The 17,555-nt window shown below is 52.4% G+C and overlaps 1 protein-coding gene across 1 annotated transcript; it reads right to left on the reverse strand.

Annotated features, from left to right (window-relative positions):
• Positions 1-3,873: 3,873 nt before the first annotated feature.
• On the reverse strand, positions 3,874-17,313 carry AMBP (alpha-1-microglobulin/bikunin precursor). Its single transcript, XM_032418143.1, has 10 exons — positions 16,724-17,313; positions 15,418-15,560; positions 13,888-13,964; positions 12,942-13,058; positions 12,365-12,466; positions 11,599-11,645; positions 6,261-6,342; positions 5,097-5,264; positions 4,620-4,793; positions 3,874-4,016 (listed from the first exon to the last, which is right to left on the reverse strand). The coding sequence occupies exons 1-10, from the start codon at positions 16,838-16,840 to the stop codon at positions 3,985-3,987; spliced, it is 1,059 nt and encodes a 352-aa protein (XP_032274034.1). The 5' UTR covers positions 16,841-17,313; the 3' UTR covers positions 3,874-3,984.
• Between the last annotated feature and the right edge of the window lie 242 nt (positions 17,314-17,555).

Raw genomic sequence — 17,555 nt, forward strand, 5'->3', positions numbered from 1 at the left:
ACATCAGGTAAATCTTGAGAAAGCCTTGGTACCCCTCCCTCCCGCGCCCTGCTCAGTACCCACGTGCGTGCACCCCCATCCTGTCTCCGTAGTTAAGACGTTCTAGGCAATACCGTAGGCACATCTGACTGTGTCTCTCTCTCCGAGTGCAAGAAACTCAAGTCATCTTAAAAAAAAAAAAAAAAACACAAAAAAAATTTACAAAAAAAACAAACACAAAAAAAATATCTTTTTTAGGCCAGAGTTTTCTACAGGTATTAATGAATATTTTTCTTAATCCTTATAAGTTTTATGTGTTTAATATTTCTTAATACCGGTAGCATTAATTTATACTTTTGTAGCAACACAATATTTTTATAAACAGCCAGTGCTTGGCTCCAGTCTCCACGAGGGGTTTATGCAGCGGCCATCTTGGGGCCCTGTGTACCATGTACTGTATTTAAAAAGTTACCTAGTGTCACCCTTGCTGTGTTAATTAACAAAAGACGTTTGCGGTCTCCTGTGTCGTTGGTGTGGATCCAACAGCTCTCCAAGGAGTCACGTTGCATGGGGGTTGAGTTGACGGTTCTTGTGATCTGTAAACCCCCGAGACCAAACGAGGGTTTATTTAGGGTTTTCTGTTTGTCCTTTGGGTTTTTTCGTTTCACTTTGTTTTGGTACCGTATCTCCATTTAACAGCCAAATCAGTTTCGTGATGTTTAAAAACTTTTTCTGATGTCAAATGGAGGAAAGGAACAGAAAAAAAAAAAAAGATTTTTACAGAGTAATAAAATTTAAAACTGAGCTGTTTAAATGTTGCTGTTTTTACCTGTCTGTTCTTGTCCAAAAGTGGGACATTCCCAGGAAGAAGAGGAAGGTTCCACTTGGTTCCTTAAATCGCCAAAAGCCCTAGCCCAGAATTCACCCCCCACCCCCCGAATTCTTGCAACATTATTTCCCAGTTGGTTGATGCCAAGGCAAAAAGACATCCTTTTAATGGTTAGAGAGGATCAGTTACTTAAATGATTTCATGTCAGTGTTGTATTTATGGTTTTACAATAAAACAACCTTTAGGAAGATGGTGGTGTGTGGTGTTATTTCTCGGGTTTGGCGTTGGGCCCCGTCATCTGGTGAGGAGCGGGGCCACCGGTGAATGGAGATGGAGGAGAGGCAGGATCCCTGGGCTTGACAGAGGGGACGTCATCTCAGCTGAGTTGACGCGTCCGGCGCCAGAGCCAGCTCAGCCCCCGTGTGATCAGTGATAGGGCCCCTGTGGGCCTTGCTCACGGACCATCGTCCCCTGGAAGGAGGAGGAACTTAATCTGAGTCCTGCATGTCCAGTGTCTCAGGGACACATCCAAGTTTACTGTGTCCAGTGGTCACTGGTGTGCCTCTTGCCTCTGGTGACCCGGCACCCAGCAGCCTTGGGGGACGTGGGCCTGTGTGTTGTGTCCTCCTCCGTCTGGGGAGGAGTGTGCGGCTCTGCCGGATTCCCGATGGTGTCTGTGGCTCCAAACAGGTTAAGAATCTGTGCCCTCCACGGTGAGCTTTGGGGTACCAGCCTGGCTGGACTTGGGCAGGTCTCACCCGGAGCCTCACACCCCGACACACGCACATCAGGGCTTCGAGTCAAGCTGAGGGCAAGTCGAAGGAGAGCTGATGCCCCCAGAAGGTGGGCAGCAGCCCGAGGCGGCCAGGAGGGTGAGTGCGCTGCTGTGGGGCCGCTCTGCTCAAAGGCCGACGCCGTCGTGCTTTCTCCTGGCCTCAACCAGACGACGGGGCGCTGTCCCCGAAGAGGACGTGTTACGGCCGTTGGCCAGACAAATGGCACCAAGTCGCACGTGGAGCATCACCAGCAGGCTGCCGAGCTGGATCCCCGTCCCTCAGGACCATCCTGTGGGTGTTTGCTGTGACGCGTGCCCCGGGACATTGCCAAGAGCGGTTGACTGACGTTTCATCGAGGAGTTTCCATGCCGTAGAGCAAGTCGTCAGGAGGCCGCTGCAGCTGAAGAGTCCTTCCCCGAGCCTGGAACGTCGCCGTCCCGGAAGAAGGCCAAGGGCATGGCCCAGAGCCTTCATAGAGCTGAAGGGCCAGTCTCTGGGTTTTTAAAGTTTTTAAAAAGTATGTGTCGTTCCTAAGCAGCCACATCGATTTTATAACAAACGTGACCAGTATCTCTAAGAGCAAATTTAAGGTGCGAATACTTACGAGCCACCTTGAGTCCTCAGGGCAGCCTCTTGACAAGGGTGATGGTGGTGCTATCTGGGATGAGCGTCCTGGGCTCCGGACTCCGGGTCACGGATGTGCTTCAACCCCACGTCTGTCTCTAGGACCTGACCAGGCGACAGGCCAGCTGGGGAGCCGCAGGGGAGGCCCTGGCTGGAGGGCCTGTCTCGCCTCAGCTCCTGCCCCGTGCCCTGCAGGGTGCAGTCCCACGGCGGCCGGCGTGTTGCTTCAAGAGACTCAAGAAACTTAGGGTTTTATGGACGGCCCGTGTTTAAATGGTGAGTTTGGAACTATATACAAAAAAGACCTTATGAGCCAACGTCCCATCTCCCAGCTGCAGCTGCTTCCCACCTGAGGCATTTGTCCTCCGGGTCACTTCAGAATGTTCTTCTACAGAGCACGGTAAGTGGCCAGCCCCGGTATGAGAGGCACGCGTGCGCGGGAAGCAAGGTACGGGTGTGGGACACAGTGACCTTTGTTAGTTCAGGCTGGAGAGCGTCTCTTCTCCCCGAACAGTTGCCTGTGTCCCTGCCCCTGACCCACCCACTCCCGCCCGACCACACACTGTCCCCCAGAACGGTCCTCTCTGTTAGAACCTGGAAGCTCCAAGCTTGGGACTTCGGGGAGAAGCGGGGGCTCTTTATGTGTTCTGGCCAAGGGGGCTGCAGAGCTTTCTAGAGCCCAGGTCCTTGCCTCTGGATTCATCCCCCTCTCTTCTTCCTTCCTGATGTGTCTCTTAAGCAAATGGGCTAATGGCCTGAGAGGGACCCTTGACTGAATTAGGCACCAGCCCTTAGTGCACTGGCCACCCCGCCAGCCCGGCTTGCCGCCCCAGAAGACCCAAAGCTGGGGGGCTTAATCCTGCAGCGGCACCTTTCAGGCTTCTGGGTGGGTGGACCCAGCAAGAGGGGTTTATAAATTAGCTGTTTGTAAATGCTGTGTGTCTCGGAAGCTCCTGGAGTCCTGTTCTGAGGTAAGTTGGTGACCGAGCCACCGAGGACAGTCTGCCTATTCTCTTCCTCAAGGCAGGACAAGCCAGGCCAGGCTGAGGGCTCCCAGCCCTGCTCCAGTGCCTTGCTGGTCCCAGACACCGTGTGAAGGTCAGTGAACATTCTCCTTCGGGGGCAAAGGGCCAGAGTGAGGATCCCAGGAGATGGGATCTCAAGGGCCTCGTAGGGAAACACCCTGAGGCTTTGCATCCCCTGGCAGCTGGTGCTGGGACATGGCTGTGACCACAGTAAAATGCTGGCGTGGGCATTGGTGCGGCAAAGGATGTGAATTGCTTCAGGCACTGTGGGTCACTGGCCCTGACCGGCCCGGGGCCTGGGCACACGAGGGCACAGTCCTCTCTTCCGACCCTGGGTAGCTGATGACCCGGGTCAAACCTCTGCCAGAAAAAAGTACCCAGAAGTTTTTCACGTCTTCTGGCTTTAATAAGACAGTCCCATTTTATACTATTGTGGAGTAAATAGAACTGTGATTTATGTCTCATAATTTGCATAGCCAATTTCAGGTACCGAAGACCGTTCTATTAACATTTTCAGCACATTTTTCATTTTGGGGGGAGCTGGGGTTACTACCCCCCCCCCCCCCCCCCGGCCCCCTCCCCCCCCCCCCCCCCCGGCTACCTCGTTACACATATGACAATGAACAGTCACGACATGGAATTTCAGGAGTCTACAACCGGGTGTTTATTTTGAACCTGGCCCCCGGGACAGGCAACGGCCCACAGCCTCCCTGCCACCCTGCGGCCTATGGTCTTCTGGCCTGTGGCCCTGTCAGCTGAGTACGTGCAGCAGCTCCTCGTCCCCTGCGGACACAGAGACGCTCAGGGAGTAGGTGTGGGGCACGCCCAGGGGCCCAGGGATGGGGGTGCCTCGTGAACGAGGGAAGGCAGCTTGGGCTGACTTGGGCCCTGCGCTTGCGGAATGGCTTGGTATCTCCAAAACACATTCCACAGAACGATCTGGGTTTTAGCCTCTCCTGATTGACTCCCAAGTGCCTTTTCCCAGAGGGGGGAGATAAGGCCCAGGGATCAGATGGCCGCTGGTCCCTGGAATGCCATTACTGTTAGCCTCACTGCCTCACCCTCAGTGCTAGTCACGGCTGCGGCCGTCAGCCGGGTCCGAAGCGCGCGGGGCGCTGGGGAGTGTGCCAAGTGGGTACTCTATCCCATTTTACAAAAGTAAAAACTGAGGCTCAAGCTGGCACTCGCCCAACGGGACCAGCCCCCATGCGACAGCATCCCAGCTGGGGCAAGGTCCGGAGTTTAGCCCATTTTACAGATGGGCAACAGGCCCGGAGAGTGGGTGGGCTGGTCACCCGGTAGGGTCTAGAACTGCCCTCTGCAGACCCGCACCTCCTCCCGGGACTCTCCCGCCCGGATCCCAGGGCACCCCGCGGGGCTGCCTACCGTTGCCAGGGACCCCGCAGTACTCCTTGCACTCCTTCTCCGAGTAGAACTTGTTGCCATTGCCTTGGCAGCCCCCGTAGACGAAGGGGACACACTTCCCCTGGGCAGCGTCAAATGCCCAGAGCTTGTGGTAGCCTCGGCAGGGGCCGGGGACGATGGAGAGACTGCAGGCCGCTGCGGGGTGGGGGGCAGGTGCGGAATATGAGTGGCCCTTACACTTGGGATGACCCTCGAGACACCCAGCACAGGGCCCGAACCAGGGCACCCTGCTCGTCTAGAACACCTAGCTCCTCCGGCGCTGGGAACCTGGGGCCCATGGAGACCAACCACCGGCCTGGGTCACCCTCGTCGCAAGTGTGCAGTTCTTGTGACTTCAGGAAACCTGCCCTGGAATTCCGCCCCTGGCACGTCCTCCCTCAGCTCCCTGTCCCTCCGGCAGGGGTGCAGCGTGCGCAGAGGCGAGGGGCCCGCACTCACCCACGGTCCGGCAGGTCTGCAGACACTCCTTCTCCGAGGCGAAGTTGTTCCCGTTGCCCAGGCAGCCGCCGTACCGGAAGGTCTCGCAGGCCATGGAGGAGCCGTTGTAGAAAAACCTCGTGACCATCCCCAGGCAAGGGCCTTCTGCGTGGCCCAGCTGGCAGGAATCTGGGGGGGGGGGGGGCGAGCGTCCTGTCGGCAGGCTGGATGCCTACCGTGCGCCATCCCGTTTAGTTTTCCCCTCTGCGCTACGAGGAACGATGGTCACCTCATTTCTTAGATGAGGTCACGTGACTTGCCCGGGGATCACACAGCCCAGAGAGTCAAAACCATGATCTCTCTGCTGGACTCCAAAATCAGTGCCTGTTCCGCTCTGTACCCCAGCAACCCACAGACGCACCCCCGTGCTGGTCTAGTGCGTCCACAGGCCCTGGTAACAGCAACCGACGATGCCGCCCCCCGCACGCGTGCCGGCCAGCCTGACCGCGTCACCGAAGCCCTGCTCCCGTGCCTTTGCTCCCCGTTCCTGCCCCTGAAATGCCGTCCTCCAGAGAGAGAGCCCTACTCAGACACCTGGACAAAGCATGACTCCCCTTCATCTAGAAGAACTCCTTGATCCCCTTCCCCCTCCATCCTGAGCTCCCCCAGCCCTGCAGCTAACCCTCCCTTTTGGGTCCATCAGTTTCTTCCCTGCCTGTCTCCCCTACTAGACCACAAGCTCCAAAACGAAGGGGTTTGTCTCCGTGACCCCAGCACCCTCCACAGGGTGGAGCAGGCTCAGTGTTTGCTGAGCAAGCTAGGGAGCGAGTCAGTCGTGAACACAGTCAACTACACAGAGCATCCTCACGTCCTCCAGCCTGCTCCCACAAAAGCCCTGACGGTGAGCGCGGCAGGCAGCTGTCCCCACTACAGAGGGAGAAACCAAGGCTGGGAGGCCACACAGTGGTACAGACCGGGCCAGAACTCGCTTCTCCTGGAGCGATGGGTTCCTGAGCCCAGGGGCCACCCTGACAACCTCCAGCACCACACAGAGCCCCTGATTTGTCTTTTCTAGTTCCCAGTCCTTGCCTAGCAGACAAATAAGAAAGAGACTTTGTGGTGGTGAGGGCAGCCCTTCCTCTCTGGAGTATGCTAGAAGAGGGTGGAAAGGTGAGTGGCCGTTACCTTCCTTCTTGTTGTAATCAGTTACTGGTTGCCCAGTCCCTGATCCTTCCTCCTCCCGGGCCAGCACGGCCCGCCGGGCCCTCTGCGGGGAAGAGAGAGAGAAGCTGTTGTGGGGACCTCGCCACCACTGCTCACCTGTACCCCCGGAGCATATAAACAAACCATTTGCTTGAGGAATCCGGGTGCAGACAGACGCACAGGAACTACCCTGGTTCATGGACTGTTTTCCCCAAAGCATCAACCTGAATCCCAGAATGGGCATCATGGGAGAGGTTTCTAGGCTGAAAGGAAACTCAGAACCGTGAAGTATAACAATACCCCTGTGTCCAAAAATAGTTGAAATGTCCGTAGCGATAAAAATATGGAGGGGAAAGTCTACCTGAATTGGCAACCAGAGAACGGCAGTACGGCCGTGCTGGAAACTTGGAAGGCCCTTCTACGGGGCGAGGGACGGGTGTGACTGATGTGCAGGAAGGGCTGACCAGACCATCATCGTGAGCTGCTTGCAAAAAGGAAAAGCCACCCAGAGAGGATGGAGAAGGGGCCTCAAGACTGCCCCCTGACACTTCTGGCTGTGGAGGTCGGGGCTGAAGAGCAGGGCAGGACGCCAAAGCTGGCAGAAGTCTCTAGGGGCATACAGCCCACTGAGTGCAGGCTCCCGGGGCCATGCGAGGTGGGATGAGCAGGGAGACCGCCGGCCAACAGGCAGCCTTCCTGCCCGGGGGAGAGACCCGGAATCTGAAAAAGTACATCTGTAGTAACCTTCGACGTTGCCCTTCTCCTTTTAAGGTGCAAGTAAAAGCTATGATCGGGGACTCCCACTGTCAAGCTGGCTGCACACAGGCCTTCCTTGGTGAGGGCAAAGGAAAAGAGAAAAATCATGGAACAATTTAAATAATGCAGCTGCTCAGAAGAGTCTGGTTCCGCCGGGGAATATCTCCACTACACACAGGATGACAGTAAGAACGAGGAGAAAAACCATCAGTGAAATTCAAGATGACACCGCATCGATATCACAGGGGCCGACACTTATGGAAATGAACAGAATGAAAGAAGTAGAGAGTTACTGGGCGTGGAAAGGATTTTGTTGAATTTAACCACACAGTAGAGATAATAAACTGTAGGTTAGTGACTATAAGAAATAAATTCACATAGTAGGAATTCTAGAAGGAGAGGTGATCGATATAGAAATAATAGAAGACAGCTTTTCTGCACTGAAGACTTGAATTGTCCAATTATAAATAGGGATCAAAAGGAATGAGGCAAAATTAGTGAAGAGCCCCACCTAGACATTCCCTAGAGACAAGGATACAGAGCCCAGCGGCCCTTGGAGTAAATAGCAGCATTAAATGACAGGCTGCAGAGTAGCATATGAGGGTTACAAGAGGGGAAAGGTGGTAACCCTGGGATTCTATACTCATCCAAGCTGTTGACCATGTGATATAAACACAGGCATTTTCACACATGCGAGGATCCAGTAGTTCTCCACCCATGTGTTTATCCAGAAGAAAACTTTTAGAAATATTCCAGGGCACCTGGCTGGGGGCTCAGTCGGTAGAACATGCAACTCTTGATCTTGGGGTTGTGAGTTTCAGCCCCCCGTGGGGTGTAGAGATTACTTAAAATCTTAAAAATATATATATTCCCACTGATTGAGACAGGAATCTAAGTGCAAGAAAATGGGTGATGTGATAGCAAAGAAAAGATGACAAAAACTATACAGCCAATCAAATAGGGAGTTGTTACAACGCTCGTACAACTTAACTGTAAGTGTTAAAAGTCATTCTCAAAACAAAAGGTGGAAAATACAAACGTCGATCTCAGATTACACCCACAAAGGCAGAGATGTGGGAGGTCTGAAGGGAAGAAATGGAAGTGTGCTCCATTTCTCTTTTTTGCAAGGGGAGTCACTAGTTATGGTTTCATTCTTGATCCTGATAAAGAAATACAGATCCGTCGGGATCTGGATTAAGATGTCAGATTGAAATTTCATTTCAAATTGCCTTCTCCAATACCTAACAGGGAAAAATGAATTCAGAATACCAATCTCCAAATGTTCATTAGCATCACTCAGTCATGGCAAGGGGCATAGTTTAAAGCAAAAAGTAAAACTGTTGATGAAGGAAAGAAATCAGGTATTTTGGAGCTGAACAGGATGGTCAGCTCCTAACTCTGCCCTCTAACTACCAAGTCATCAAATTTCTGATAATTGTCCCTTAGACTCCCAAATCCTGAGAGAAGGAAATTAAGGGACCCTATCTTTTTCCTCTTCTGACAGAGGAGTAGTGAAGATGACTTCTGGAAGAGGAAAACAGACTAGATCTTTTTAGGTGAAGGTTCTGGGGCTACGTGGTCTAATGCACCGGGGGTGTTGACAGATGGACATCACTGCCCCAACCGAACCCCACATAGGACATTTAGAAGTTCTTCAAAAGAGAAAGCAAGCAAGCGTATTCCAACCAAGATGGCGCACCTGAGGAAAGCTCTTCCACCCCTGCCCCTTCCCACCCTTTCCTTGGACTTTAGAAAAGTAGATGGAACACAAAATACCCAGACCTTAGACTACATTTGGGTAGGAGGGCACTTGGCTCAATTTTAGCAGGGAAAGGGTCAAGGAGTAAATGAACCCCCCCCCCCCCCCCACACACACACCACCACCACCACATCAGAACAGACAGGCTAAAACTGACTAAGCAGGAGCAAGAGAAAAAGAAATGGTACAGGGACTATCCAGACCCATGTCTGAAATGAAGTACTCGAGTAAATAGCCTGAACCAGAGACTGAGCCTGACTGTGGTGGCCCCTGTCATGAACTGCCTAGATATCCCCTCAGGAATGGACTTACATTCCGAGCCTGAGCCATCAGCCCCTGTTGGAGACTGCCTCAGCGAACGGGACCCCTCTCACTCGAGGTCATGCTTCCTCTCCAGACTGATCAACATAAGGGTGTTAAGGCCCCAACTCCTCAGCGCCCTCATGGGACAACTCCAAAGGCCCTCCCAGTTCTAGAGTGCCCACAGGGTTGGCTGGGGCATTGTGAAGCTCTGCTTCTTCTGCTCAATCCTCCCTCCATCCCTTCCCTTCCACAGGTGTGGATCTAGGAAACCCCACCTATGACATCAACTTAGGAGAAAATATAACTCAACAAGCAGAAGGAAATTCCTCAGGGGCCTCAAGGTATAGAATTACTTAACAAAAACAGGTATTTATTAAAACAAGACTCAAAGACAAAATGGTAAACAACAGAATAAGATGAAAAGAGAGAACTCAGGCCTAGATAAACAAATTGAGAACCAAGACAACATACATTCAGAGCTAGTAAGTCAGAAATAGCAAGGAACAGAATAGATGCTGCTAAATGGAATGACGGTCCTACAAGAAAGATAAGTGACAATCCCAGTGAATACAGGCGAAAGCAATGTGAGAACGCCTAGTATGTGAGGAAGACAAAGATGCTCCAGGATGAGAGAGCAAGTGTTCCTGAGGTAGCAAAACCCAAAAAGGGAACAGAAGATGAATTCCATATAGTGCAAGAGAGTCCCCTGAAACAGAAAGAAGGTAACCTGTGGATGGGAAGAGCACACTGTATCCCAGAAAACTTTGATATAGAATTCTCAACACCAAGACATAGCCTAGTTAGGATGCTGAGTGCAGAGCACCTGGCTGGCTCAGTCGGCAGAGCATTGCTACTCTTGATCTCAGGGTCGTGAGTTCAAGCCCCATGTTGGGCTTAGAGCCTACTTAAAAAAAGAAAGAAAACAAAAAGATGTACACACCTTCAAGGATAGTTTGTCCAGGCATCTGGGCACAAGAAACAAATTGCTTACAAGGAGAAAAATACCAGACTGGCCTCTGGCTTTCCCAGAGCCATAATTAGTGCTTAAGAACAACAGAGGAGTGCAGACAACGTTCTGAGGGAAAGGCAACATGACCCAAGAATCTGACGCCCAAGCAAAATGCCATTCAAGCGTGAAGGAAAGGGGCAGGCTTTCTCCAACAGGGAAGAATTCAGGAATTAAAACACGCAGAACCCTCCCTGAAAACACCACTTGGTAAAGAAATGCCACAAGAGAAATCAGTGAGTCGGGAATGGAGAAGCTGTGTGCTTACATTCACTAGGAGTGAGTGTGGAATCCATTAAACTACAGAACTCTAACTCCATGACCGGGACATGGCGGCAGATGCTTATTTGAACTTCCAGAAGCCCACTTTTTTTTTTTTTTCTTTTAATTCAAATGAAACTACACTTAATGCTTCTAAGACCCGGAAATAGCATCTCTGATACAATACCATTTCAAAACACTATGCCCAAATCTGGGCAACTCTCCATCTAACGTTCCCTCTATCTACCCTCCTCTCCACATGTGGGCATGTCACCATCCCTGGGATAATGCGAATGCTGGTAGCTTTTGGGTGGTGGCATTTTTTTAAACTCTTATTTTATATACTTTTCTTTGTTATTTCTAAATATTTTTTATTTTTATTTTTTAATTTTAGTTCTTTATAATGAGCACATGTTAGTTTTATAAAATCAATGGTAATTTTTCTTTAAAAATACAGGCCCAGACAAATAAGTTAACAGTATTGATTCTATGTAGGAATAAAGACAGTGTTCTCTTTTTTTTTACTTTGGTATTTTTTTTTTTAATTTTCAAACCTATGTTTCTAATATATTTAGAATATGTATTTGCTTAGAAACATAGCCTTGAAAATGTGTGTGTATATTTATATATATATAATACACATACAAATATACACACCTACATCCATATATATACACACAACAGTAGGATAAATTGGGATATATAATTTCCAAATAATCACAGAAAAAAATGAAGACGGCTTAATCAATATGGTAAAGGCAGGAAAATAAACCAGAAGAATAAGGAAGCCTAAAAAAATCAAATGGCAGAACAGGGAGAGGCGAGTTGGTTGAGAAGCAGCTTGCTCTCAGGTTTACCGCTCTTTTAGAGATCACCTGACTTCATGTGTTATTTATTGAGTACCATCGTCATTTCATCGTTGAGTGTTCTCCTGGTTGTAGGCGGTACGGTGCTAAGAACTTTCCCAACATGTCACTGAATTCTAGCACGTGGAAGGTAAGGGTAAGTACCCCATTTCAGAGAGGAGGAAAGTCAAGTCTGGATGGGACAGCAAGTGGCCCAGATGGTAGATCTGGGATTGAACCCTGGGGGTCTGACTTCAAGGCCCCATGCCCGTCCCTGCCTTCTCTCGACCTCTCTCAGTGACCCCACCCACCCACCACAGCAGGACCTAAGCAAGGGCAGCAAAAATGAAGCAGGCGGGTGGGGATCAAGTGGGAAGAAGAGGTGCTTACCATGTGTGGAGAGGGCTCTGGTTCCTGCTCCCCAGGGACACACTCACCTAGGTCAGGACAGGAGAGAGGGGTGAGTACAAGCGCTTAGTTTCTTTCACAATGCTAGTTATGCGTGCCGGGGGGCACTGCGCCGGGAACGGTCCTGGGCCCTGGCCCCCTTCAGGGACGGCTCCGCTCATGTGGCTCGCTGAAGGTCATTCACTGGAAGAGCGACAGGCTGGTGGCCGCAGCGTCCCTGCCCTCGGCTCCGTCACAAGAACAGCAGTGGCTACCATCTGCCGAGCACTTACTGACACCAGGCCCAGCGCTATTTAAAGGCTTTACTTCACTGACCCCTCACACAACTTACAAGGGAGGTATTATTACCCCCCATTTTACAGATGAGGAAAGTAAGGCTCTGGAAGGTGCACTAGCCAGAAGTCACACAGCTCCACCTGAACTTCCGTCCTCTAACTCTGGAGCCCATCCTCTCAACACCAACACTGAATGGCCTCCTAAGAGGTACCTACAGATTCTGGATCTAACCTCACTTAAACAGGTGGCGCTGGGGTGAGCGCTGAATTGGTGCCAGGTGTGTACGCTGTGTGACCTGGAGCAAACACGGGGGCCCCAGCTGCCTTCTCTGTAAAGAGGGGTGAGGGGGGACTATAACCCTACTTAGCTCAGACGGTTGCTGGAAATATCCAGGGGCTGGGAAGATGTTCTCTGAGGGCTGTGAAGAATGAGGAGGGCACAGAAAGGTGAGGTGGGGTGGGGCTGCATTTACCTTTGTCGGCCATAGTGAAGATGGAGTCCTCGGGGATTCCCACACCCAAGGCAACCTCCCTGAACTCCTCCAGCAGGCTTTCTCGAAGCTGTGGCTGTCGCCCTGCAATGGGAAGCAGAGAAGATGCCTAGAACCACGGGTGCCTGGGCTGGCAAGGCCTGGGATTATTCTGCCCAGGGATTTTCATTTAGAAGTTGAGAACTATCAGCCCAATGTGATCTCTTCAAAACACTTATGGAAAGATTGGCTCACATAAGAGAAAGAGATGTCCCGCCCAGGCTCCCACCCAGGTCCCCCAAATCCCCACACATGGCTCTTTCCACTGGTTAAGGGCCTGGAAGCTCTGGAATTCTCTGGGCCTAGAATTTTAAAGACCAAAAAAAGAGGATTCTACCTCAGATGGAAGACTGAGCTCTACCTCCTCCAGGGAGAGTAAATGTTTCCACCTTTCCCATAACTGGAGTTTTCTCAGAAGGATAAAGCAAAACTCCTGACTCCTCCCCATTCCACTGTCCCTAAATCATGGACCTCCTCCCACCCCCAACTCCTGTGGGCTAATCTAGCTCCAGGCCTTTACCATAGAGCTTGGCAGTAATGGTGGGCCCATGGTGGCGGCTGAATTTCTTGGTCAGAAAGATGGCGTACTCATCATAGTTGGTGTGGACCACATAGGACTCCATGGTGATGTTCCATTCTGTATGGGAGATGCAGGAAGCCAAAGGGATCAGTGGTCAGAAGGCTCTTCTAGCCTGAGGTCCTTCACCTATTCCCCCCCACATCATCTATTCATCCATCCTTCTGTCTATCCATCCGTCTCCTCCATATATTTATCATTAATTCATCCACCATCATTCCATCCATCCATCCTCTCCATACATCAAACCATAAATCCATCCACTTCCTTCCTTTCCTCCTCCCTTACCTTCTCTCCCTCCTTCCTTCCTCCCTCCATCCATTAATCTATCAATTGATCTATCAGATGACCGATTAACTCACTCACCTGCCATCCATATCTACATTCGTTTACCAATCATTTGCTTCTTCTCTCACTCATCTTTTCTTTCCAACCATCCATCTACCCAAACATTCATATATTCAACCACTAATACAATTATTTGACACATAGAGCATATTCAATAAACATCTGCTCGATGAGTGGATAAATTCATGTCCAAGTCCCTCTGTCACTTAGTACCATGCATATTGTGCATGGTAGATGCTTAGCAAATTCTTATCAGCTGATTGCGGATGCCTACCATGAGGGCTGATGAAATCCTGATGTTATCCTCAGAATTCAGCAACATCCCTTTCATTCTGGATGCCCATAAGTGCACGAGAGAGAAGGAGAGAGAGGGGGAAGTAGGACGACGAGGCAAAGGATGAGGAGGAATATACAGGAAGCATCTCAGAAAAATGGCTTTGGGGGCAGAGAGTGCCGAGACAGAAAGAAAGAGAGCTTCAGACACATCAAGATTTTTTCAGCAAAGGGCAGAACTGGGGAAGACGCCTCCAACTCAACTTACTGGGTTTATGATAGAGGAACTTTCCGTTGGTGCTGGTTTTCTCATAAGCCCCGGAGATCTCCTCACAGGTGCCTCTCCTGGAGATGTACAAACCAGAAGAAAGGTAACCGCTGGTAGAGACCGAGGTCCCGACACCCACTCTCCCACAGGGTCCTTTCCACTTTTTTTTTTCTTTTTGTAATTTGGAAAGTAACACTCCCAAATGTCTTGTTTAAGCCTCACACCAGTCCTAGGGGACCCGTTCACGTATGAAGGAACAGAGGGACAGAGACAAAAGGGACCAGTCCATGCCACCCTCTTGGCCAAGCCAGCACTAAACATCAGCTTCCTTCCCCAAAGGTGCACATCACACTGACGCATGGGGCGGGGAGGGTGATGAGTGAATGCTTTGATGTGTTTATTACCCTGCGTCTCTCTGGCCCCAGTTCCCTCATCTGTGAAATGGGGATCATGAAGCCTTACGTGGCGGTCATGAGGGTCCAATGAGATACTATTAAACAGCTTACAGTAAGCACTATGAACACACCAGCTGTTGTTACAATGACTGCTGGGCACTGTGCTACATGCGGAGGATACGGAGGAGGGCAAGATGGACTCTGTCTGCTCACGGACCCTAGAACTGAGTGGGGCCCAGGGGCAGGCCAGAGACTGACGCAGTCAGTGCGGTGCCATGCGGAGAGAAGCTTGAGGTGCTCCAAGAGCACAAAGGCAGGCATGTAACCTGAACCTTGGGGGCGGTCAGGGAGGGCTTCCTAAAGGATATGACACAGAACCTGAGTCCTAAATGGTCCACAGGAATTAGCCCAGGGAGATGGGGAGAGGTTTTCCCAGTAGAAGGAACATCAGATGCGAAATGGTGGAAGGTTCCAAGAACTGAAAGAAGGTCTACTTGGGTTGGTCACAGAATACCTGGTGAGTGCTGGGAGAGGCCCAGGCCACATCAAAGGAGCTGAATTTTATTCCCAAGGGCCATAGGGATCATGGAAAGGTTTAAGCAGACTTGAGTTTTCAAGAGGCCTTTTGTTTGCTGGGTAAAAGCTTTGAGATTAGAGATGGGGAGAAGTGTAGACAGCCAGGAAAGAAAGGCAGGTGGCCTGGGCCAGGGCGGGGATGGTACAGAAGGGAGAAGCGGACAGTGTGGAGGGATTTAGGAAGAGAAAGGACAGGGCCTGATGGTGGACCGTGCGGCCTGTGGCAGCAGAGAGAGGGGTCTCAGCACCTGCCTCCCACCCAGGTTTCCAGGTTGGGTCCTGGGGGTCGGAAGGGCCCTGACTGAGCTAAGGGACTCCCAAGGATCAAGAGCAGGTTTTGAAATAGGCATGTGTTGGGCGCTGGCCCCCAGGTGCTGATGGGACAGTTCAGAAGGTGTGCCCTGGGGGAGGGCGGCAGAGGGACCTGGAGCTCAGAGGCAAGGTTCCGGCTGGGAGAAGAGAGCTCAACTCTCCAGGACAGGGTGGTGACTGAAGCTGGGCGGGGGTGGCAGGTGGGCCCTGGCCTCTCTCGCCCCTCCCACCCCATCCCCTCACTCACCGCCAACGTGTGCTGGTCATGCTGATCTCCCCATCCGTCGCCCCCTCGCCCAGCACCAGCGTGCTCATGGACATCCTGTCCATGAACTTCTTCAGCCACGGGCAGGTGGAGCCCATGGCCACGTGAAACCACTTCCCGTAGATCTAGGAGGCAGCCACAAGCGCTGAGGATCTGGGTTTGCCTCAGACCGCAAAGACGACTTGCCAGACACCTGCTCCCCTCCCTCCTGTCAACGAGAAGCTGTAATGTCCGACAGCTAATCGGAGACCACGCAGCTTCAAGGAAGGACGGAGCCTAATGGCGGAACTTCCGTCCTCATGGCAAGCCTAGGAAGGGGGGGTGCAGATGGGGTCCCACCCCGCTCAGTGGAAGGCCCTACTCTGCTTAGGTATAGGATCTGTGCTGCTCACTTGGATGAGGCCCAGAGCCCCAAGGCTGAAGGTCCTCTTCAACCACTGCTCCCCCAGCTGTCTTTCGCTCCTCCAAGGACAGGGAGCTCAGTACCTGGCAGGCAGCCCATAGCTCCGGGCTAGAAAGGATCTCCCCTCCTTGAACTAACTCAGGACAAGCCTGCTACCTCCTTCTCCTGGCCACAAAGCATAGAGTTGAAAAAGCCCTCACATCCTGAGGAATGAGCCACACCACCGCAGCACCCCCCCACCGCCCCACCGCGTGCCCCTCCACCCACAACCCCTGCTTGTCTCCGAGCATAAACAAAATCCACAGCTAGAAGGGGCTGAGAGCCCCTCAAGGTCACCCAGTGACTGGGCCCACAGCGGGAGCTGGAAGGTGGTCCTGGGGCTCCCGCACACAGCGCCTGCCCAGCCCTCTGAACCCCACCAGCTCGATCTCTGTCCTGCTTCTCTTCTCCCCATTATCCCACGTCTGCCCTGTGTCACCCGGGATCTCCGTCCACAGCCAGGCCTGCGAGGGCAGTGCACCCGGGATGGTAACAGGTTGTGGGGAGAGGCGAGTGGCCGAAAGCTGAAGGGCTGGGGAGGGGGGCAGGAAGTCACAAGAAGCTAAGCACTGTGAGGGGGCTGCAGGAGCCTTCCCCAGGGTGGGCTGTAATGTGTAATGGAAGGCCCAGGAGGGCAGGTTCACACGTGAGACTGTGAGATCATCAGACAACAGGCCTGCAGAATGGCAGGTGCGTAGTGTCGCAGCGAACCCCAGACGGTCTGAGCAGGAAGGGCCCTGAGGAACCCAGCCCTGAGTTCCAGATTGGGAGATTTGCAACCCCCCTCCCCCGCAAGGCCCAGCTGCTGAGCCAGCCAGCCGTCGCTGCCAGAGAGGCCAGCCTTACCCGAGAGATGTCGAAGTTCTCTTGCACTTGGATGGCGTCGGGCGGCGTCAGCACGGGACTGGCACTCATGGCCAGGCAGGCAGTCAGCAACAGAAACACAGCCCTGAGACTCCACATGGTTCTGGGCTCTTCTGCCTCGGGTGTCGCTCACAGGCTCGGTCTGGGGACAAGAGCCACTGCCTCTCTGCCCACGGCAGCTTCGGACTGAGGCTGGGGAGGGGGCCAGCAGCTTGTAGGTGGCCTTGGTATTTGCCCTGCTCAGCCGGAACCAATCAGGGCCCCAAGGCCAGGTCTGATCGATCCCTTGCAGTGTCCTGCCCGGGGTCAGTGGTCCCAAGGGGCCAGGGCGGCTGTTTCAGGGGAGGCACTGGCCAAACATAACCTGGCCCGGGTGCAGCCCAGGCTCCCCGCAGAGAGGAGATGAGCAGCCTGTCGCCTTTCCCGCTGGGTCATCCGCCTGGACCTCCCACTCCAGCGGGAGCCAGCAGAGTGAGCTCATCAGGCCCCTTCCTCACACGAGAAAACAGGAGGCCCAGGGAGAAGAAACGATGTAGCAGAGACCACAGCGGTGTGTGTGTGTGGGGGGGTCTAAAGGCACAGCCTCGATGAGAACTCAGGCATCCTGTCCCCAGAGTTCCCTCTCTGACCCCTGGCTTCCTGGAGTCCTAGCAAATAATAGTAGGAATAATAATGATGATTTCCACAGCAGCTTCCGTTCCCTGAGCACCTGCTCCAAACCAGCTTTGTAGCAACACTTTACATGTGCCACAGAATGGAATTCAATCCCTACAACAACCCTAGAAAGTAGGTGCTGTTTTGCCCCCTTTAAAGA

Source organism: Phoca vitulina, unplaced genomic scaffold (assembly GCF_004348235.1).
Source record: "Phoca vitulina isolate PV1807 unplaced genomic scaffold, GSC_HSeal_1.0 scaffold21, whole genome shotgun sequence".
In the NCBI taxonomy this organism is placed as follows: domain Eukaryota; kingdom Metazoa; phylum Chordata; class Mammalia; order Carnivora; family Phocidae; genus Phoca; species Phoca vitulina.